We start from the raw sequence: 23,272 nt of genomic DNA, 5'->3' as shown, positions 1-23,272 counted from the left end.
AGCCAGTATTTCTCAGTCTTGGTCACACTTGGAATGATCTGGGGAGCTTTAAAAATACTCATAACTGGTTCTCAACCTCAGGGATGTGGTTACATTCGATACCTGGGTGTGGCCTGGGTATAAGGACATTTAAAAGCTCCCCAGGTGCTCTTAGATGCAACCAAAGCTGCATATTGTACAATAAGCCCCCCTTTTGCCAGTGGTGACCACGGGGGCCTGTGCCCTTTGCAGTGAGTCTAGCTGGGGCGGTTGCTGTGGTATGGACCTACTGTGGGCTGTCCTGTCCTCGTAACTGCACATGGCCAGAATCTGTGATACTACAACTTGGATTTGTGATGACAGTACCATGAGGGACTAGTGAAGACCAATGAACCTTCTGTATGAACTTGTTACCCTGAGCTGCACATCGGAGATCTGGACCCCAAAGACTTGTCAAGCAGCGATCCCATGGGTTTGTACAGAGATGGCATAGAATTTGCCCTCTGCCCCTGATCCTGTGGGAAAATTGGAGGTATCTGCCATTTCTCATGTTCTTAGGGAAGGAAAAGCTAAGCTTTTTTCCCTAGAATTTTGGTGGAAGGGGACACAGGATATGCACTTATATCTCTCAGCCAACAGTCCCATGAATTCAGTAAGAAAAGGGACTGTGGGAGGAATGAAGAGGATTTTTTTTTCTACAGTCAAAAAAGTATATATGTTATCTTACCAAGAAGGAGATTTAGGAAAACTGTACGTGTCAGCTATCAATTCCAGACAGGTGATAGCTCATTCTTTAAATGATGATTATTGACTTCATTATAGCCTACATTTCAAGGTTCCTGCTGGATTATCTGATATGGTCTTTGGAACAAGTCTGAGTGGTTAGGGAAGGTGTTGTTATCTCTTTGAAGGAAAGTGAGGCTTAAAAGGCTATTAAAAGCTTTCTTCAAGGTCATATAACCCAAGACTTCTGGTCTACTGCCCTTTTCACACACCGGGTGGCCTCTCAGTTTAGAACCCACATAACATAATGACATAATGTCCACATTCTGGCAGACAACCATAAAACTGCTCAGCTCATAAGGACTTCATAAATATAACTGAGTAATAATCCCTTTCTCTGATGAATTGATTAACTGATATAAGTAGTCTCAAAGTCACATTAAGATCATGTCTACCTGTATTTTTTTTCATGTAAAGAATTTGAAAAATTTGAATGCAGTTTGTGTATTCTGCTTATAAATATTATAAACTCATTGTAGAAACTGGAAAACACAGGAAAAGCTTAAAGAAGAAAATAAAGATCACCATAATCATACTACACAAAGATATTGATATAAATATCCATAATAGATATATATTTATAAAGTTGGGATAATTTTATATTTTTCTGTGTCCTTTTCATGCACTCATTTTACCATGAACAATGTCTCATGATAATGAATTTTCAATAATATAACTTTAACAGATGAGTTTTGTGTTATTATATAATTTATTTGTCTTTGTTGATTCCAACTTTCATTATTATAAATAGTACCATAACAATCCTCTTATACAAATATTTTTCCATATCTCTAATTATTTCCTTAGGAAAGGCCTAGGCTATATTTCTAAAAATAGCATTTTTAGATTAGAGATGATGTGTTAAGTTTCTACTTCTTTATTGCTAGCTTGTACCAAATTACACATTCAAGTCTAAGGGTAAGAATGCCTATTTTACCACATCTTCACCAACATTTAGCATTATTATTTTTGTTTCTTTTTCTATAAAATTATGTCCTTTGACCAGTTTTATTTTCTAAGTGCTTTTTTATTTTTAAGGGCATACCCATTATTTTCCCATCTTATTTGATGCTAGGAGTTTTTAACTACTGATCACAATTTGTGTTTTCATTCATAATTTTTTAACACATATAAGTTTTACATCTTTAACAAAGTATATCAACCTCCATTGTGTAATTTTTCTTTGCTTTTACTCTTAAAATGTTCTTTCCTAACTAGAGATCAATGAAATATGATCCACACCTTCTCCCTTTTTAATTTTAAAACTTTGACTCTTTAACCCATTTGGGACTTTTATGTATGATGGGAGGTGAGATGTTACTTTGATTCTTAAATAGTTACCCAAATTTATCTGAAGCCTTTTGTTGAATAATTAATGCCTTCCTCATTTGTTAATGTTGCTTCCTTCAAATGCTTGCCATTTTACTGAGGTTTTTCAAGAATCAAATCTTAGATTTATTTAGTATTCACATTGCTTCCTGCGGAGGCAGTTCTGCAGATGGCTGCACAGCAGCAGTAACCCTGCTGAGAACGTCTGTCTGTCTCAAACCAGACTGCTCCTCCGGTCACACCAGGGGCCTGTATCTCTAATGACATCCACCTCTTCAGACTCTGCCTAGTCACTTGTGACACCGGTGACATCAGAATTGTCATTGGCTCATGGGTGGCCTGCCTTCCAACCCAAAGCAGATTATCCTGGCTAAGAAGGGGAGATAGTTTAGGGGGATGTCCCATACAATACCCTTCCCCCCAGCTCAGTGAGGACCATTCTGGATAAAGAAGAGAAGAGTGGGCATCAGGTTGTCACTTGAAGACTGCATTGATTAGATACAGAATAAAAAAATCTAGTTCCTAAGCTTGTCGCTGCCACTTATGCATATGATGCATTATTGAGTGAATCTACTTCATTACCTGTTAAAACAAGTATTGCAATAACAAAGACTTCCTGTAAGATTCTAAGAATTACATGAGATAATGTGTATGAGCATGTCTCCAATGCTTCTGCCAAAGGATATCTAAGCCAAGACTGACATGAAGTGTCAGGGCTGGAAGAACCCCTAGGTACAGTGAAGGACTTTGGTTTTACTGCTATGGAAACAGGTTCAGCGAGACCATCACCTGTCCAAGAGAACTGTTATAGGCATCACCAGGGAATTAGGCAGCCACAGCGGTGTGTATAAATGTGAGTGTTTACACTTCCAGTATATATCTGTGTCTGTATGTTTATATGTGCATATCTGTGCAGATCAGAGCAAGACACACAGGTTGCAGCTGTTGGAATATTTGGGGGCACAGCTAGAGGGCTTGCCAATTTGTTTAGAGCTGCCTCTGCTTAAATGATTCAGACTCTGGCTGTTACTAATATTCTCCTTTTTTCCAAAAGAATGGGTCTGGTTGAATGATAATTAATAATAGGCTGATGACTCACTTTAGTTAAATGCGCACATTCTAAGCTCAGGTGTTGTGTGAATAACTTGAATAATTTACATTTGAATATTTTAAAATATGCTCTCAAGATAGGAGAGCCTTAAAATGGGAAGCATCACACAGAAGTCTATTATTTCACAGCTCTTTTTTACTCTAATCCTTGAAAAACATTTTTAGCGTAATTCAGCTGATCCTTAAGCCGACCACCACTTCTTCAACCTGGGTGACGGGGAATAAATAACCTTACTTTAGCTCCACATAAATCTGCGGTGGGGGAAGCCACAGAGAGATATGCAGTTCAATTCTTATTTTTAATAGTTGAAAGTAAGGCCTGAAGAAGTTAAGTGACTTACTCAAGGTCACATCTTTTGTCAGCAGCAGGGCCAGGATGAAAATGTAGGCGTTAGATTTGCAAAGATTCCCTTAGGAATATTCTTGGCATGCACACCAGCAAAGATCTGAGCATGGCCCCACCCCTTTGGTTTTATAGTCTAGTACCTCTCATCTCAGGACTAACCTTTCCTTTCTGGGAGCTGGCATAACTAGTAAACAGCCCATCTCCTAGTGTTGTTTACAAATTCAATCTGTGTCATCCTGGTCATGGAACACGTAAGAAGAAGGGACTTAAATTTTATGTAACATCTATTCTGTACTAAGCCTCATCTTTAGCAGCCTGCCATCTATGAGCTATTTTAATCCTCAAATGAACACTATAATGTAGGTTTCATATTCTCCACTTAAAAACATAAAGAACACTGAGGTGAGAGGGGTAAAAGTAATTCGAAGCTTGTAACTGGCAGGGCTACGATTCTGTGCTCAGGCATGCCCTTCCACAGATGGCTGGAAACGGGCATGCGCAAGGCTGGGCTTACTTTTTTAGTCTCAGCAGATCAGCCCAGTACCTGCTATAAATCTAAAAGAGCTTTGCCCTGTAGTTCCAGAGTGTATTCCCTGGAATACAAGACCTTTATGGGGTTCAAGCATTTTTTGTTTTTTGTTTTCATGAATAAACAAGTAAATAATAAATAAATAAATTTGAGGAAGTGGGTAAGTGAAATTAATTGGGGTTCATAATTACACAAATCTTTGTATTCTTAAGTATTAATAAAATGAGGCTCTTCAAAAGGAAACTAAATACGCGGTTTCCCAAACTTAGTGATAATGGGGCCTTTTTATCTTTGAGCTTTATACAAAATGAATATTCCATGGAAGGTGCTCAGGGAATTGTTGGTTTAGCCATATGGAAAATAGCTGTGATGCAATATGCTCCAAACAAAAACAGCGAGATTGTAAATTTAAGCTCAGGGGTCTTGTCTGTTGAATGGGCTGCCATTGATTGTCTACTGGGAGGTCCCCAAAGATATAATGTGTGCCAAGCTGCTTGACCAGATGGTTACCAGCCTGGTGGTGCCTGAGTTCCAGATATCACACTTGATGAACCTACACTAACAGAATTGTCAGAGTTAGTCCTTCTAGGGAGATAGATGGTTTAAAATAGCCTTTAAGATGGTTTCTTTCTACCTGCCTAAGCTCTGCTAGCAAGACTTTCTAGAACAGGTGAGATATGAATAATTAAGCTAATAAATAAAATGATTACCAAAGGCATATATTCCCTAAGTATGGTCCACAGAACCAATATTGCATGGGATTTTAAGAAAAGTGAAACAACATAAGATAGGTCCAAAGCCTTTTCCATGCCAAGGTGCATCAGGATAGAATGTGCAGTCTTCCAAATTTATGTGAGCATAGAGCCCTTTCCTTTCAGGACAACTGTTTGATAGGACACAAGTTTCAAAAACATTGGCCTAAGGTGTAACTTTATAGTAAATAAGTCCTTTCCTTTTGCTCTTTTCTTCCTCCCCCCTCCCCCTCTCTCTCTGACCAGACCTTACACATACAAATGAGGGTTTAATCCTAGTGAAACTACATGTTCTCGCCAGCAACATTCCCACTCTTTCAAAGGGCTTTTGAAACTCCCTTTCAGTAATTGTCTCCAGGAATCAGGACACAGACTCCTGAATACCCTCGGTAATGGCAGAGGCTGACCCTTTCAAAGAAAAGTTGATTTTGGGGACAAAACTATGCAAAGTCAAACCCAATGATTCATGTTCAAGAGGAAGTAAAACAAAAGCGGTTAAATTGGGGCTGTGCCACTTACTAGGGGTGTGACATTGAGGAGATTACCTAACTCTTCTATGACCCAGTACTTTACCTGCAAACTGGGGGGGATCATATCCCCTCTTAGGGTTATTGCAATGGAGAAATAAAAAGTGAAGTATATAAAGTGCTTAGCATCGGACAATATAAAAATGGTAAATGACCTCTAACAAAACTTCACTTGCTTTTATTTCATGGCTTTTAAACTGGCAGTGTGGACAATTCTTAAGGAAGGATCTAGAAAAATTTAGCCATGGAAGCACAGGTGGGAAGAATAGGTGACATTCTACAAGGAGTTCTCTGCAAGTCAGGAGCTCTTTGTACATATAAATTCTAGCCTATTTTTTTTAAAGTCTTGTTGCTTTTTTATAACATTTTACACAGGCAAACACCTGCCATCTTGCCAGGTAACTGGGCCCCAAAATTCTTTTCTAACACTTACCCTATGGAAGGGATACTGAAGCATTGTTTTATCGTCAGACACCATGGGAAGGTCCTGGTAAAGTCCCAATGGACCTGCTTGGGAAATTGAATAGTAACTTCATAGTAGCCAATTTCATACTATGAAGCTTTGTCAATTAACAATCTAATTTACCAGTTTGTTAGAATTAATACAATAAATTGTGTCCAATTTCCTTAACAATGCCATTTTCTATATTATATTAAAATAAATCTGTTTGTAAAGAGAACATAATATAATGTCATTTTAAGCTAGGAAAAGACCGTAATTAAATGTGAAGCTCTCAGATGCCAACTTATGTTTTGTTTGGTCTTTATCTTGTTTTAAAATCTGCTTCCAGACTTCTGCCTTCCCCTGAAAATTAGGAAAATACAGCCCCCTGTTCAGTACCATGTTCTCATCAGGAATATTTTGTTGGGGCTGAAGATGTCATTTTTAGATACAACGTGTCTTCTCTGACTTACTGCAGTCACTGCCATGCTCCATGGTATTACACCCAGCTGTTTCCTGCCTTTACCTGACCACCTCCACCCTCATTGGCATTTGATTTGGGAACGGTAATTTAATCTAGCTCTGGTATTTTACACATGTAACATCTGAGGCCCAAGGATATTTTGTGACCAACCCAAGGTCACACAGCCTATTATTAGCTGAACTGGATTTCAAACCCATGTCTATTGACTTCTACTTCAGGCCTTTACCATCCTGCCACAGAGCCACTCGCCTGAAGACTGGTCAATGCTAATTATTTTAAACAAAGTCTGTATGTTTTACACAATGTGGTGCCAGTTGTTTTTTCATGAGAAAGAAGTAAGAGGGTTCTGCTTTTCCTTTTCGCACCATCCCCCAAGGGTAAATAGTTCACATTTCCTGTGAGAGGGGTTTGAAGGGGAGATTTCATAGTAGGTTCTGATGCAGACCTGTGTGTGGTACAGCAAAATTTTAAAGTTGGGACTGTAGGCAAACCCAGCTTGTATGATCAGATGCTAATCTGATGTTATGGTTGTTTAAATTAAAGTGATTTTCAGATACTATAAAAGAAGCTAATGTTTATCAGGTTATAGGAACAGTGCCAAGCACTTTACAGGTATTGTTCTATTTAATCCTTACTGTAATCTTGTGCGGTAGGTACTATGGTAATTCCCCCTATTGTAGATGAAGATAATGAGGCTTGATTAAGCTTGCCCAAAATCACAGAACTAGAGTGGGGATGTGAACCCATGTTTATCTGACCACAAAAACTTTGTGTTCTTTGCTACTTGCCACATTGCCAGCCATTAGGTTTGGCCATTTTGATGTCACAGCTGTCATTATAAAGCCTCTGCAATCATTTTGTAGCCTGTATCAGCCCCAAGATCAACAGTTGGCCAGCACTGCCATCATCACCAATCAACTGAATACCATTCTGAACAAAACAAGAAAGCTTATCAAGACTATCTTACAGTGCTTTCCAATGCCGGCAAAACATAATTTACCTTTTCAGGGATTGCTGCCAGCTGGCAGCTGGCAGATCAAGGTGGGAAGGGAAAGGTGCCACTTATCCTTGTGTCCCTCACAAAACCCAGTGCTGTGCCTACTACACCACAGGACCCCACGATGTGTTTGCTGAAATGAGAGGCTTCTGATTTCATTTTGTTACTGTTTGCAGCTAGCTATATGATGAATAAATGCTGACTTTAGCTAAGCGGATATAATTCAGTCAAAAAGGAAACTCTCTTTGTGTTCATGGAATTTTTTTCATCTTAATGATGCTTACTTAACCAGCATTGCCCTTTGGCTGTCCTGTCAGACTGGAGAAGTGGGGAAATCTACCCTTCAAGGAGCGACTAGTCAGCCTCCACAATCAAATGAAGAACCTAACAGGCTAAACACACAATACAATAACACAGATGAGGTACAAATAGACTTGTACACTTGAAACCTGTATAATTTTGTTAAGCAATGTCAACCCAATAAATTTAATTAAAAAAGAATCTAAGAGCTTCAATACTATTTTTTATGTGCCGAAGGCATACAGGAAGTCAGAGCGGAACCAAAGAGGTTCAGGCAGTGGGTCTACGGGCAGGCTCCGGGTATTTTGCCTTTCAAACTCTGCTACACTGGAAACCTCTGTTAAAGAAGTTTGACACCATAACGTCATAAGCAGATATCCCTTCACATTCTTTTTCTGTTCAGCTCACTTTCTAGACCTCCAAAGTATTAGTTCATGTGAAATAAACAGCAAGACCAAACATAAGAGTGTGAACATAACCAAGAATATCTACTAATAGGATACCAGTAGTTTTAGTATAAAATCTATGAAAACATAGATTGAATTCAACAAATGTACGGTAAGCAAGGTCTAAGCTTGCAACATCCAGGCTCCTGCCTAGGAGCTTAACCAATGATAATCCTTCATGAGAGACACAGGCAAATATAGCACGAATAGTTCTGATAAATTACAGAAAGTACTAGAGACATCAACCAAGTCTAAAGAGCTTGTGAAAGCAGAGGTAAGGGAAGGAGGTACCTCAGTCTGTTTGGAGCTTGGTGTGTGTGTGGTGTCAATATTATTAGAGATGGCCTTGACCCTGGACAAATTGCCAAATTCTATTAATATCCACTCAGGTATTCAGACTTTCTGTTTCTAGGGACCCATTCATTAAAGGCTTCCAAGCCTGAGGGTGCCATGGTAAGATCTGTATTTCAGGAAGGTAACACGGAGTGGGGTGGGTAGAATGGGAACCGGAAGTAGGGAGACCAGCGGGGAAGCTCCCCCCACAGCCTGTGACACAGTGAATGCAGCTTTGGCCCTGAAGTAAAGAGGGGGTGACAGATTCCCCTGCTGTTTGAAAGGAGACTTGTCCAGTTGGAAGTGGACATTGAGGGAGAAGGGGCAGGTGACTCCTAAGTTTCTTGCCTGAATAATTGAAAGAATGAAATACTTTCAGAGAAAACATGTGTCGTACAGGGCTGGTTTATATAGTCACAATAATTAATTAATTAAAAGGTTAAAAATCAGAGTGATGGGTCACTGGGCAAATGATAGGCAGAACAGGCTAGATTACTAAAATTTTTACCTCTTGGTCCATTGTGAGGTCATCAGCGGGGTACAAACTAAAACATGCTCATCTATAACCAGCTCATAATCCCACTAGAATCCTCTTAGCTGATAGGTCTGGCTTGAGTAGTCATTGAAGATTGCTACATTTTTCTTACATTTGTAATATAAGCAGGAATAGAAAAAGAGACTGATCACTATAAAGGTGAGATAGGCCATGGATGTTTTTTCTTGGACAAATAATATTTTGAAGGACTTAAGTATAAAGCCTTAGTAAGGATGGACTTACTAGTTATCTGTTCATGTTATTAGCACTTTCATTTTTAGTTTTTGATATCTTACGGACTATGTATTTATGTGTTGACTGTGGATTAATAAAAGAAATAATAATGCCCCCCCAGAAGGATGAGTTCTATTGTTTGAAACACGATAAAAATCTCACTGGAACAAATAGAAATTTTTCTGGCCACACTGAATTTTTATACAGAGATTTTTTAAAGCATCATACCAACACCGCCCCTATAATTTATTTCTTGCAAACAGAACTCCCTTAAAGGTTGGAGGCATTGAGGTTATTAAAAATTTTATAAACAAATGGCAATGTGGTCTCATTTTATACTCTTAAATTTGAATTTTACTTCTCTAATGAGTCTATATCATTGGGGACTTCAGTCTGTAGTTGCAAAGAACAGGGCTGTAATGTGTGAAAACACATTTATTTCTGTAAGTTACATTCACTACAAGCATCACTCCCTGTCACAAAAAGCAAACTAGAATGAATAATTGTTCTCGTTTGTTATGTTTTACCACTGGCCCTGTGGAAAACATCAATGAACTTTCATTTTCTTGGGAAAGGTTTTGTTGCTGTTGTTTAAAACAATGAATCAGATATTTTAAAAGTATGTTTTATAAAATTAATTTGGTGAATTTTTATTGGATAATTTTATTCTTTGTCTCCTATCTCTACCATGTGGGGGCTTTTGTTTTTTCTTGTTCTCCAGCACACACTGCCAGCCACAGCCTTCCCCAGACACTGTGTGTAACTTAGGGAGGAACCATGTCTATTTTCCTCAGGACCCCAGGCTGACATTTCAGAAAGTACTTCTCATCATGTCTCTACAGAAGTTCTGAAAAAGCATTTGGGGCCATAATGAAATTATCAGGTTATCTGGGTGGATGACAGGGGTAGGACATTTCTTTTCCCTGTTCAACAACAGGCAAGAAACCAACTGGCTTTGTATGCCCATCGAGCAGAATTGCTTCTGAAGTTTATCACTTCTCAGGACATGACAGGTCAGTTTGGCAACCTGTGGTCACAAATGCCGTTAGAATTCATTGCAAACCCCAAGCAATGTCTGGTGTGACCCAGGCCTGAGCTGATGGCAAAAATCATGCAAAGGCAGATTAAGGCCCCTTGGTCGTTGTTCTAATGGGGGTTGGCGGCTTATGTGGGGTTTCCAGAGCCCTGGATGGCTCTGTGCCACAGAAGAACTCTTCTTGTCTGTGAACTATCCATCTCCACCATTGTTATGATTACAGCACAGTTCATATTTGGAAGCTTAGCACTTATTTTCTCAGTGAAAATGATTTAGACCCTTTCCTGGGTGAAGCGGAGAACATTGGGCAGGGAGAATGGGGAGCAAAATCGTTAGGAAACAGGGTCCTAGAAATTAGAGATGATATTTGCCCCCTGACAATTTTGCATAAGATCAGCCCTGGCATAAATCTGCCACGTGGAAGTTAGCCAATGAGTTGGGTCAGGATGTACAGAGCAAGAACTACTCTTCCCTTTTGTTATTTCTGAAACCTGAACTGCTTTTAGGAATAAGGGCTGGAATGTTCCATAGGAACTCGGAGTATGGGACATAGGGGCATGGCCCACACTCTGTGTGGGCTATTTAAAAACCAGTTCCTTGGCTTCCCTCTGTGATTCTAAATACGTTTAATCACATTACCCTGCAGCAGCCGGGAACTATTTCTATAACACTGTCCAGCATTTGTGCTTGCCCAGGCCGGGTCCACCCAGCAGAAGCAAAGTGGAGACATGCTCACAGATCAGGCCCATCGATTCAGGCTTTTGGTGTCACAGTTAAGGCCATCTAGTGTCAGAATACGAGTAGTATGTGTCCACTGAGACCTCCTGAATTTTAGGAACTGATCTATTTATCCCAGGGGGAAAGAGGTGACTTAGTTTAAGAAAAGGATACTTCTTAAATGAGCCATTTATTTACTTAACAAATAAACAATATAAGCACAATTTATCACTTTATCAGGTACAACCAAATCTTACTGTATGGAAGAATACCAGCATTGGAGACTGACAGTTCGCATGCTAACAACTGTGTATTGGATTTGTTTAATGTGCTGATACTTCCCCTAATCACACCATTAGCCATCAGTCAAACACATAAGTCCCTTAGGAATATTCTTCTCAATTGTTAATCACTCAAAGACATTAGCTAATAGAAAGACATTAGCCAACACTGTTACATAATGTCAAAACACCTGATTGGGTTTGTGATTTAATCAAATAGTCAAACCAGTTTTGGGATTTCACGTAGATAAAACAATAGATTAAGTGATTTTTTTTAGCTAGCTTTATGTTAAAATTTTTAAACCTACCATTTATAAATGTCTAACCATTTCACCCTATGCAAAACATTTTATCTACTAAAATCTTATTTATTTCTGATAAAAATCCTTCAGTATGTTATCACCTCCATTTTACAGATGAGGAGACTGAGGTTCAGAGAGGTTTAATCATTTGCACAAGATTATAAGTCTAGTTTCTAGTGGTGGTGGGATGAAATTTACACATAGGTCTCTTCAATTTCAAATCCATATTGTTTGTCTCTGTATGTATATAACTTCACACTGCCAAAATGGCCAATTAAGGCAAGAAAACAATAACAAACAATTGCCTCCCCAAAACAAACAAACAAACAAACAAAAAACCCCCCTTGAATCCTGAACCATGCAGTTAAGATAACCAAAACTCAGTTGATCAACTTGGCTACTCCCTTCTGGGAGGATGTTAGCTACAACCCCAATCTTGCCTGACACCTGAGCTCGGGACACCTGAGCACAGGAACCTCTTGCCTTCCACATGGCCCTACACTGAGAACTAGCTCTCCAATAGTCAAACATTACACGGCAGAAAAAAATTATACATGTGACATTATGCCTGTGGGGAGCTCTGAGTCAAATATTATTTTTTTACTATTTTGAGACATAGACTGAATATGTAGTTCACTCCTGGCTAACTCAAAACACACAGCAAAGATTAATCCTTTGCACTGTCCTATATTAATATTTTCTTTCCCTCCTTGTAAGGGGACTAGTTATAAATTAGATAAGATTAGAAAACAATCTCTTCGTAATCAATCTTTTAAGGAATTACCTAGAAAGAACCAAGATTTTTCCCCCCACATGGTAAATCATACAGAGTAGCAGCCTGCCCCGGATCCCCGGGAGACAACATCTTGAGCACATATGTTATGCTGGGTTCTCTGTTGACTAATTCAAAAACTCCAGGGCAAAATAACCAAAGTTCCCAAGTCAAAAATGAAAGTAAAATAGTGGAATGGAATTGAAATCATTGTTGCAACCTTCCGACAACTTCATAAATAGCCATGAATGTAGACAGCATTACAGGTTAGCAAATTTACCACTGCAAGAATCAACCGGTACCTCTGGGGTCAAGTTGCCAAAAACCCCATGTACCTCTCACTTTACTGATACTCTTTTTCTTCCCAGAAATACAATCACATTCGGCAAAATTAATGTTAAGACTTTTCCTAGAGGGCTTATCCAAATATATGCTATATTAAAAATAGTCATGATATAAATATTTCTCACAAGAGCTGCAGCGATGGTGTGAATAAAAAACTCCCTTCTGAGATTTCAGTAAAACCAGATCTCACAAAGGATCTGAAAGAAAACAAACAAACACACAGACACACAGAGAGAGAGACACACACACACAGAACAAACCTTATGTTAATCCGGTTTAGCAAAACAGTCACTATTTTGACACTATCTTATGAAGTATGATACTGTTCTTTCCCAGATGGAGTAGGAGAAATGCATCTGCTACAGGTTTCTCATAATAATGTTCAGGGGTGGGGGGCATCTAAACATGTTCTGTAGCAGCTAATAAAAATCAAAATTACTAAATTCAGCAAAATGTTAGCACTGTCAAATGGCCAAGTGTGCAAGAGGAATCTCTCTCCAAGCCCTTCTACCAGAAAATACAAAGCCCCAAATACACCGGCTGGAATTTTTAAATCGTAAATTAGATAGCAAATGCTTACGGGCCTTACAATGAGATAACATCAGGAGGAACGGTGCGTGGAATGGCTCTGGCATTCTCACATAAAGCATTATCTTTGGTACAAGTACACACGGCAGGGCATTTTGGCTTCGCTGGTTTCTTCCCCTCAGTCAGCAAGAGCGCAGATAAGAGACATAGGAAATAAGCAATTCTTTTCAGGGGGATGCAGGCATTTCCCATCCTTTGGCTTCTCTCTGATTCCATGCAGTCGAAAAAATCTCCCCAAACATGAACAGGGCTTCTGGAATTCAGCTGGTGATTGTCTTGCTCTGAGACCAGGTCACATAGGAGTCGCCCTTTTCTTTTGCCTCTGTATCTCTGCTTTTCAAAACAGGGACCTGCAGCTGATTCGTGAGAGGCTCCTCGCTCCAGCAACGCACTGCTCGGGGAAGAGACCTGTGAGGTGCTGCGAGATGGGAGGGATCCAACTGCTGGAGGAGAGAGCCGACTTGCATCACCAGGAAAACACTGAGCACAGACCAGCCTTCGAAGGCAAAGTGAAGTGATGTAACAAAATAAACAGCTTTCTGCTTGCACCGGGAGGCCCTTTAATTGTTACCAAAAATAGGACGGCATTATGTCTTACTAGTGGGTGGGTGGGCGGGTAGGTGGCAGCCGTCATCTTGCATCCAATCTCGGCAATCTCAGAAACCTCTGGGAATTTGCTTTTCATGTGGCAAACAACCTAGTCGGAAAAACTGGTTTGGGAGCCAGCCCTGGCTGGGAAAATGAAGTTAAATGAAACTCTCTCCCTCTGCAGCGTTTGGCATAAACCTTGGTGTTTCTTGCTGAGTTCACCTGACTGATGGCATCGTTGAAAGACAAAAAAGAACGTATGAGAAGGTGACTTTCGGGGGATGAATGTGAGTAAATACTTTTCTGACACTTATCAACTGTCATGAATTACTGGTTTTCATAGTCCCCCCCCACCCCACCCCCTCCCCAATGTGCAAGCCATTCCCACGAGGGAGGAAAATAGAAGCATAGATTGGCTCTTTGCATAATCCACCCTCCTCACTTCTGGAACTCTCTTCTTTAACAGTAGCACCCAAAGCTGGAAGGAACTCCCTGCCAATAGGAGGCAGCCAACTTTGGCTTCTCAGGGCTTTGAAAAAGGCCAAGTTTAGCCCCAGGAAGCTGAGATAGGGTGGGGAAAATGCTGGACCACGAGCGGGAGACCTTGCTTTGAGGTCCCAGTTCTGTCATAAACTAGGTGATATCTCTGTATCTATTCCCCTGTGTGTCATATTGGGATGGTACAATAGATGTTCTAGAAATATTACGAACAAAAAATCAAAATGACAAGCTAGCCCTGGCCGATGTGGCTCAGCTGGTTGGAGTGTTTGTTGTCCAGTGGACTGAAAGGTTGTGAGTTCAATTTTCAGTAAGGGCGCAAACCCGGATTGCCGGTCTGATCCCCGGTTGGGACACATGAGAGAGGCGATGGTGCGCTCTCTCACATCAATGTTTCTCACTCTTTCTCTCTCTCATATCAATGTTTCTCTCTCTCTCTCCCCCCTTCTCTCTCAAAAAGAAATGAAAAAGTGTCCTCAGGCAAGGATTAAAAAATCATTTTTAAAAATGGTAGGCTAGACTACTGTCGTATTTGATGGAAAAGATTATGCACCTTTGGAAGTGGAAATTCATTTAAAGAAAAAAATAAATAAAGTGCTGGCGTTAGGACAGGACAGTATAGTCCAAGAGCTTGGGGAGACTCTTAGGGTGGAGAAAGAAGAGGAAAATAGACTCTTACTCCTGTTACCGTGCTGGAGGTGGCCATCCTTCAAGCTGGCCCAGGGGATGTCAATCCATGATCCTTTCTCTCTGAGCTTCTCAGACTGAAAAGTAGTCAAAGGATTGTCTGAGCAAATGTGTAATGAGGACATAAATTTGTCCTACTTGGGAGCTTGATGTATTGACAGTCTACCTGTTCCCTCCCAAGGCATGCCCCACACTTACTCCAATCACTCATTTAAATCTGTGAGGGGAGGGCAATGGTAGTCTGTTCATTCTTGTAGTTGACTATCATCTGTTTACCCAGAAAACTGGAGGCTCCATGAAGGTAGAGACCCTGCTGTGAGTCCAGTGCCTGGACAGTGCTGAGCATGCGGTGAGCAGCCCACATGCCCTCGAAAGCAGCAATAGAGTATAGAGGCTCTTCTGGTCTGGACATGTTCATCCAAAGAAATTTCAGGTCTCACCTCAGAGTTATAATAAAGGGCTCTGACAATTCCCTGAAGAAGTAATAAGTGAGCTGCATTCCAAGGTACATGGGAATAAAAGAGAAGGTTGGGGAGAACATTCCAGGGTTGGAGTGAACAGCATATGCAAAGGCCTGGCCACAACCTGGCCGTGACCCTGGAGAGCAATGGGAAACCTCTGGAGTGTTTTAGGAGAAGAGTGATAATCTGGTTAGTGCTTCAAAAGGACCAGTAGATTATTATAATTAAGTCAGTTTTTGAGGGTTTGTAAATATAATTTTTACAGAAAAGAATAAAAAACTCAGTCCAAGAGATGTAATGATTTGAGAATGGATTCTACTAAGGCTTCACTGTCAAAGACTCTCTGAAGGGAGGGAATTATCACAGGGTTCTTAGAAACCGTGACCTACAGGAAAGCCCTACTTGAAACAGTAAAAGTGTCACTTAACAGTTGGCTGCAAGTCAGTACTTTCTGCTTCGAGTACACAGTGGAAACTTGCTCCATAAAATAATTATGTGGTGAAAATTTTATAGAGGATCATTTTTATTCAAATGATCACCCATCCCCTAATTTATCTGACTTGTAAATGATGTGTTTTGTGACTATAAAATAAAGACCCCGAGAACTTTCAGGACCTCAGGATTCTCAGATCCAGTCCCCACATGCTACAGATGGGGGGTGGCAGAGCCACCACTCTGCATGGGGTGACATTGGCAGATACTTGGTTAAACTGAGGGGTATAGTCAAACAGGATAATTCCCTCCCTATGTTTCACTGCTTGATCAGCCCTTGGCTTTGTGCTCTGTGGACACTGTCAAAGCAAGGGTGAGTGAGTGGTCTTTCAAACTATGCACTTTGCAGCTGTATTTATCTGGCGGTTCACTTGGTCAGTTTAAGTGGAAAAAGGACCATGGTGGGGGGTGGGGGGTGGAGGATACAGTGAGGAGGACTCAAAGGACAAATTACAATGGGCATTCTGAAAAAACAGTAACTTTTTCTTTTTCTATGGCATTTAAGCCCAGACTTGAATTCTCTATTCAATGAAAACACCCACTGAGATCAGGCAGAATGTTAACTGTGTAATGCAGAATGATGGTGGTCTTTTAGGGAGGAGAAACCACTTCTAAGCTCCAGGATTGGGCCTGAGGATGGGACTACAGAGGGGAGGGTAAGTCTTGAGGGGACTGGGGATAGGGTTCTGTTGCTGATGAAGCTTTCCTTCCCGACAAATCCTCCTCTGGAAGCCCTGGTAAGGCACAGAGCGGATACGGGAAGTGGGAAGGTGGAAGCTTAGGGGTATCCACCCACTTGAAGGCCTTTAGATAAGGTTTGGCACCCCACCTGGGGCTTTCGGGAGAGGGGCCTAGAAAGGGTGAAAGCAGAGCTGGAAGGAGGCCCAGGAAGGCTGGAAGGTCTTAGCCAAGGCAGCTCACCACCCAGTCCCAGTTGTAGAGGAGTAGCTAAGCGGGTCCAGGGCTGGCTCTTCCTTTTGCCAGCCATGTGACCATGAGCTGGCTACTTAACCTTTCTAGGGGGCTGTTTCTCCTTTGTAAAATGAGGATAATGATAGTATGTGTCACATAAATTATTGAGAAAATGAAATACAGTAATATCTAAAGTGCATAGTGAGGGTTCTGATACATGAGAACAATTTGTCGTGGTCGTCATCATCATCATTGAAACAGGACTTGAATTCTAAGCATGTGACTCCTGACACCTGGGAAGCAAAGCTCTCAAATAGAAACGGGTTTAGCCTAAGTCTATGCTTGCTCCAGGCAAGCAGGCACTTCTGGGCAGGATGACAGACTGCAGCTTTGCCAAGAATCTATTCACATGGGGGAACCAAGGAGACTTCTGGGAAAGAAAGAACTCACCAGTTTGGGTGAGAGTAGCAACATCCAAACTTGGTCCAAGGACAGGTCCAGAGTTGAGAAAAAGAAAGTAGTTATGAATACCAGATGGAGATTTTGTTCAGCTCCTTAGCCTTGAACATGAATAAGTTAGAGAGGGTAAGAGAAATCCACTTTGGTCCACTTTGGAATCTGTGCAACAAAGGGAGTTTTCTCTAGTTTGGTGGGCACCATCGCATTACTTTTGGGTATCAGGAGGAATACACAGAGCTTTGGCACAGGAGATGTGTCCCTATCCAGGCCTTGGGCTCATGCATCACCAAAGTCACTGGATTTTCCACTGAAAGCAGTTCCACCTTACTGGCCCAGCAGCAGTGACAGCCCCACAGACATCAGAGGAACTGGCAAATGATCCCAGCACACAGCTGGAGCAAAAGAGAGGAAAAGTGAGGGGTAAATTGTGCTGTGTGGGAGCAGAGGTACGAAGGTCCCTAGGCATCCTCAGAGACTGGAGGGGTCTTTGTGGAGGGGTCTTTGTGGAAGGGTTGGTGGTTCTGGTAGAGCCAGTGAAAGGAGAGAGAGAGAGAGAGGGAGGGAGGGAGGGAGAGGGGGGAGAGAGAGAAAGAGAGAGAGAGGGGGTGGGGAGAGAGAAACAGTCTGTGCTGTGATTCTGATCCCAGTTTTCCCCTCAGGCTAATGTGGCCTAGGAAACGCATCGTGCAAGTAAACAAATCATTATTATGAGACTTAAAAGATCCAGCTTGGCCCTGCCTCCTTTTACAAACACTTTGACATGCAAGCTCAGTGTCAGTTTAAGCAGTTTTCTCAACAGAACAGGTTTTTTGAAGCTGCAAGTCAGATGCATTAGTGAGTTGCAAAATCAATCTAGCATAAGCAGGCTGTATACGCAGACTTTTAAGAATGAAATAGTTTTGGATTTAAAATAGGACTGTATTGCATCTGTAAGAGTAACTATTGCCTTATGAAATCTTTGTTTCCATTGTGTGTATGTTTGTGTATTTGTGCAGGGTTGTGATGTAAAATGTTTCTTACAATCAGTCACTTTATGACAAAAAGGAAGGAACGAAGGAGGAAAGGAAGGAAAATAGGAAGGAAAGAAGGACGGAAGGACGGAAGGGGGGGGGGGGGGAACACTGCATTAGAGGATACTAAAGATCTTCACCCATCCCAGGAGTCTGTGAAATGGCAGAGAAATGTTGATCTCAATTCGTCAATTTCACTTAAAGATTGAGGGCAGCAGTTAGACATGTTGGATTATCCTTTCTGTTGTTTACCAGCTGTGTGACCTTGGGGAAGTTGCTTTGCTTCTCTGTGCCTCATTTTATACATTGATAAAGCAGAAGTAATGCCATCTTTGCAATGTTGATATTAAGATTAGTGATAATGCACATAAAAGTCATGTCACAAAGGAGGCATCCAACTACTACTGATAACTCTACCAAAATTAGATGGGAAAGGGGGAGAGGGCAGTGAGCAGAGGGACAGATCTTAAAGATTATGTGGAAGTAGTGTGTCACTTAGAATGCTTTGGTAGAAAGTGACAGACATGGACTCTGTCATTCTAAACACAAAAGGGCCTTATTGCCTTGGTGATAGTCACTCACAGAATTCAAGGAAGGGCTATCCAACCAGGCTTCAGAAATGGAAAGACATGTGGGAGCTTGGAGATCTAGGTGGCAGGAACTAGTGGGCATTTTCCTCAGGTAAATCCACTCCAGTCAGTTCTCATCCCCATGTTCTTCCTCCCCAGAGGAGAGAGTGATGGGCTGAGCTGTGCCTGGCGCCTGCCTCTTTGGCATGAGAAGGCAGGGCAGCTTGGTGGCAAGTCTACCAAGAGTGCACAAGATGAGAGAGGGGTGGCTCCCAAAGGAGACTTTGTTATACTAACAGAAGCAGAGAGGATGGATGCTGAACAGACAAAACCAAGGGACACTCACTATAGGATGTGTGCCAGGATCTCTTAGCAAATACCATTTTCCTCTGCCCCAGCCTATCACCCCAAACCAACCTCCTGATTTTTAAAGAGAAATGACCAGAGGACCATTTAGACAAATAGGTATGGATAATGTCTTCTAAGACAGCTAAACTCTTAATCAGGGGATTTTCAGTTCTTATGGTTCAAGAGAATGGAATTTTGGCCTAGAGGGATATTGAGAAGGCAATAATAAAGCTAACAGTTACAGAATGCATATTATGTGCCAGCTGCTGTTCTGAGCACTTTAAACATATTAATGCATTTAATCCTCACAATAATCTCATGGGCTAGATATTATTATTATTATTATTATTATTATTATTATTATTATTTCCTCTCTATTTATAGAAAAGGAAGCTTAGGTCTAAGACGTCATGTAGTTTTCCCAGGGTCCTGTAGCTTGTGGAGAATGGCACTGGGGTCTGCTCCAGGCTTCCTGACTCTGATGTCCATGGTGTTAGCCAAAGGGCTGTGCAGGATGTAGGGGACTGGGTACATTTTGGAGGCCCACAATGCTTCTTCACTGGCTAGCCACTGCTTTTGGACTACAATTCCCAGCATGCAAATGGGCTATTATCTTAACCCCTTCCTCACCAAAAGTTCCTCACTTTCTTGTATAAAAATGTATTTAATGGCAAATATGGCAAAATCTGGTCTCCATAAAGGATAATTATGTGATTGAAATAAGCTGTCTAGTCTCTGTGCCTTAATTTCCTCATTAATACATTGGGAATCAGTAATAGCCAAACTACACATGTTGCAATTAAATAGGGTAATGGTTCTAAAGCACCGACAACAGGGCCTGGCACATTATAAACTCATGTTCAGTGTTAGTTGTCACTGTCACCCTCATCATCATCAGTTGCATTGTTTTCCCTCCCCTGGAAATTTAATGAGGGACAGAAAGCAGGGCTGAATCCAGTAGGATACTTAGTTTACCAAGATTCCAAACCCGTCACAGAGTAAAACACACATGAATGGGATAAAAGGCAGCAAGTTGTACTCCTTAAAAAAGCCTCTCTGAGGGCACCAGCAGTTTATTTTTCTTTCTGATTGTTTCTAATAATAGTTTTTATTTTTTTATTAAATCTGGGGTGACACTGGTTATATGAGTTTCAAATATACAATATTATAATACATTATCTGTATATTGCACTATATGCTTATCACCCAAAGTTTAGTGCTTTCCATCACCATATTATTTATCTTTCTGTTTCCTTGATTGAATGATCATTAACTAGAAGAAACAACTCAAATCGCCTTGTAAAAGAGAAAAGATACGTGAGAGATGTGGGCTGGTACTTTTTGTTACTTTTTAAAAAACAACTTTGGCTTTATTTCTGTTACCAAAGTTAAGTGATGACTGTCTTCAATGTTGAGTAAAAACTGAATTGGCCATGGATTGGAGACCATTGCTTACATCCCCAAAGGAAGAGACCCTTCCAGCTCATGTTGTTGGCCCCGGTTTTCAAAGAAGGCTCTTGGGCTAGATGATAGATAAGGATCCTGTACATAGAAACTGTCCCTGCCAGGAATCCTATTGGATAGTAGACTACTGGAAAGCAAGGAGGATGTTGCGCAGGTTCTCTCATGTCCATAAGTAAGGAGCTATTTGGGTGTCCTGATTTCTGAAAACACTGAACTTAGTTGCCTCCTGTTTCGTGTTGCACTATATGCCTGAAGCTGGGGGACCGATAAACATCAACTGGTGGCTATTCCTGGATGATCAAGAAACTTGCAAAGACAGAATGAATGATTAGTAGTGAGGAGAGTTATTTCAGAAGCCCCTGCGGGCAGGGTAGGGAGGAGGGCAAGGACTTTTCATCATTTTGGTCTCAGAATCCCCATCAGGTGCTGTGGGTATCAACTCAGAGCAGCACTGCCTTCCTAGGCAGTGTTTGTGTGGGGGGATAACTGCTGTTACCCTGGCTGCGACTGCTGGACTGACACCCTGAAACTCTTGGGACCTTGACACACAACGAAGAATTGTCCTACCCCAAATGCTCTTAGCATTCCCACTGAGAAGGAATAAAAGAAGTTCTCATAGTGGGGAACATAAAAAACTCCTTTGTGCATTTTTCTGAATAGTAATCAATAATCCATTAACTCAGGAAAGCTGAATGCTCTTCATACAGAATCCAAAACAAACTGACTTGGGCAACAACTGTGGAGAGGCTGTGTAGCCCTGGAGAAGGCACTTCATTCGTTAGGCCTCAGTTTCTCCATCTTTATAGCACTAACGTTCTATAACGTTTGAATTTCTCTTCTCAGAAAGGAGAAACAGCTTGTGAAAATCAAAGTGCAGAGAGACTTTGTTTTTCTCCTTTTGTGTATGGTAGATACATATACTGCAGTTAAGTAAAGTAAAATACATATGGCAGAGTTTAAATCAAAAGTATACAGAAGCAAATGACCCCAAAATATTTTTGTTAAAGTATGATTTTAGCATTTTCTCTGGAAATATATTTGAAATTTTTAGAGCCAAATACCAAAAAATGCAGGCAAGGCCCTGGTAGACCACTCTTCCTACTGGCTAGACTTGAATAGCAAAAACAGAAGGCTGTTAGGGAATAAAACAAACATAATTCTAAGTCATGGGCACAGTAAATATCACTGAGCCAGAAGTGTAATTTGGGGTGGTTCTGATAGGTGTTGCCCTAGCATGGGACTTGTTACTTGGACTATAAAGTTGATAAAATGATTACTCTCCTTTTCTTCTACTTTATGCCAGAATCACTCCCAAGATAGTTATTAGCAGTCATTTTTTCTTAAAACAGACACTCCTTCTTCCTTTCAAGGAGACCATTAACTGCTTTTTGTTTGTTTTGGTTTAAGATTCTTAAATTAAACATGTAAACTAGGAAAAACATGCAACTAGGCTGTTCATACTTTGGAAACTTGAACTTCATGATGTTGGAGATTTTAGGCTTTTGCTTTGGTCATATCCCTTCAGAAAGGCTCTGTTTTGTTTTGTCTGGCTTTACACTCTCATTCTGGTGAAACCAAGAGCTTTCCACTGCTGCCTGTGACTTGTGGCCTGTATCACACCCATTAGTTTCAGTTGGAATGATGACCCAAGAAGCTTGGAATTTGACCCCAGAAAATGGCAAAGGGATGACGGGACTGGTGATGACCACAGGATTAGTGACCGCAGGATGGGCATCAATGGCAGGGAAGCATCAGGCTTCTGTACCCTCCCCCTCCCTGGATCCACATTTGGCACTTACCCCTCCTGCTCCCAGCAGTAGGATGAGGAAGACGGAGAAACCAATACTTGCTGGGCTTCCTACAGGCCAGGTACTCCACTGATCACCTTACCTGCCTTGCGAGTGAGACGTTATCATCCTCAGATTGCGTATAAGGAAACAGAAGCTCACAGAGATAAAATGACTTGTCCAAGACCATTTAGTTTGGCTTCAAACTGACTTCTGTTTCCAAAATGTTTATCATGTAATTCCTTACTTTTGATATATATGAAATTATGGATAGTTCTTGAGGCCTTATCTGTGTGAGGCAAGTACTGTGTAAAATGTCTGTACAGTATCATTTGTTATATAATATGAGGCACAGAAACAACTGAGGCCAACCTGGCCCTGGCTCTGGAAGCTCTCTGGGGATACCTGGGAGACCCCTTTGCCATCCCAACCCAGTACAATGCAATCTAGTGAGGGGGTTACAACTCAAGAACTGACTGCCATTGACTAGTTCAGTGACCTTGGGCAAGATTTTACACTCTCATCCTCAGTGTTCCTCATCTGTAGAGTGGAGATAATTATTAATACTCACCTCACTGATGGCTATAAAGAAGAAATGAGATAAACTAAGAAAATGGTTAGCACATAGTAAGCTATTGTTATTCTGCTGTCTCCCACTATCCAAAGTACCCTTATAGGAGCACCCCTCTGGAGTTGTCAGAATGGCTGAGGAAGGAGGAATGAGAGGAGAAACCAGGCCTGAGGAGGGGGGAGAACAGACTGGAAAGCCACCTTCCTGACCCAGACTATGCTCCTCAATCCCAGGTGGGAAAGTTATAGGAAGGTGACTA

General features: G+C 41.1%; 2 protein-coding genes across 2 annotated transcripts in view; one reads left to right on the top strand and one right to left on the bottom strand.

Annotated features, from left to right (window-relative positions):
* LGI1 (leucine rich glioma inactivated 1) overlaps positions 1-13,671 on the bottom strand; it is a 40,012-nt gene extending 26,341 nt beyond the window's left edge. The window contains exons 1-2 of the mRNA XM_045854357.1: positions 13,169-13,671; positions 12,705-12,776 (exon numbers count right to left, since the gene is read on the bottom strand). Coding sequence (XP_045710313.1) covers positions 12,705-12,776; positions 13,169-13,383 — 287 coding nt within the window. The 5' untranslated portion in view covers positions 13,384-13,671. The remainder of the gene's footprint in view (positions 1-12,704; positions 12,777-13,168) is intronic.
* Positions 13,672-13,939: 268 nt separating this feature from the next.
* LOC123828903 (protein FRA10AC1) overlaps positions 13,940-23,272 on the top strand; it is a 59,745-nt gene continuing 50,412 nt past the window's right edge. The window contains exon 1 of the mRNA XM_045854359.1: positions 13,940-14,042. Coding sequence (XP_045710315.1) covers positions 14,037-14,042 — 6 coding nt within the window. The 5' untranslated portion in view covers positions 13,940-14,036. The remainder of the gene's footprint in view (positions 14,043-23,272) is intronic.

The sequence above is a fragment of the Phyllostomus hastatus genome, unplaced genomic scaffold, assembly GCF_019186645.2.
Source record: "Phyllostomus hastatus isolate PE091 unplaced genomic scaffold, TTU_PhHast_1.1 phas_scaffold_1066, whole genome shotgun sequence".
NCBI lineage: Eukaryota > Metazoa > Chordata > Mammalia > Chiroptera > Phyllostomidae > Phyllostomus > Phyllostomus hastatus.
Note: the sequence above shows the minus strand (reverse complement) of the source record. Positions and strands in the feature narration are given on the sequence as shown.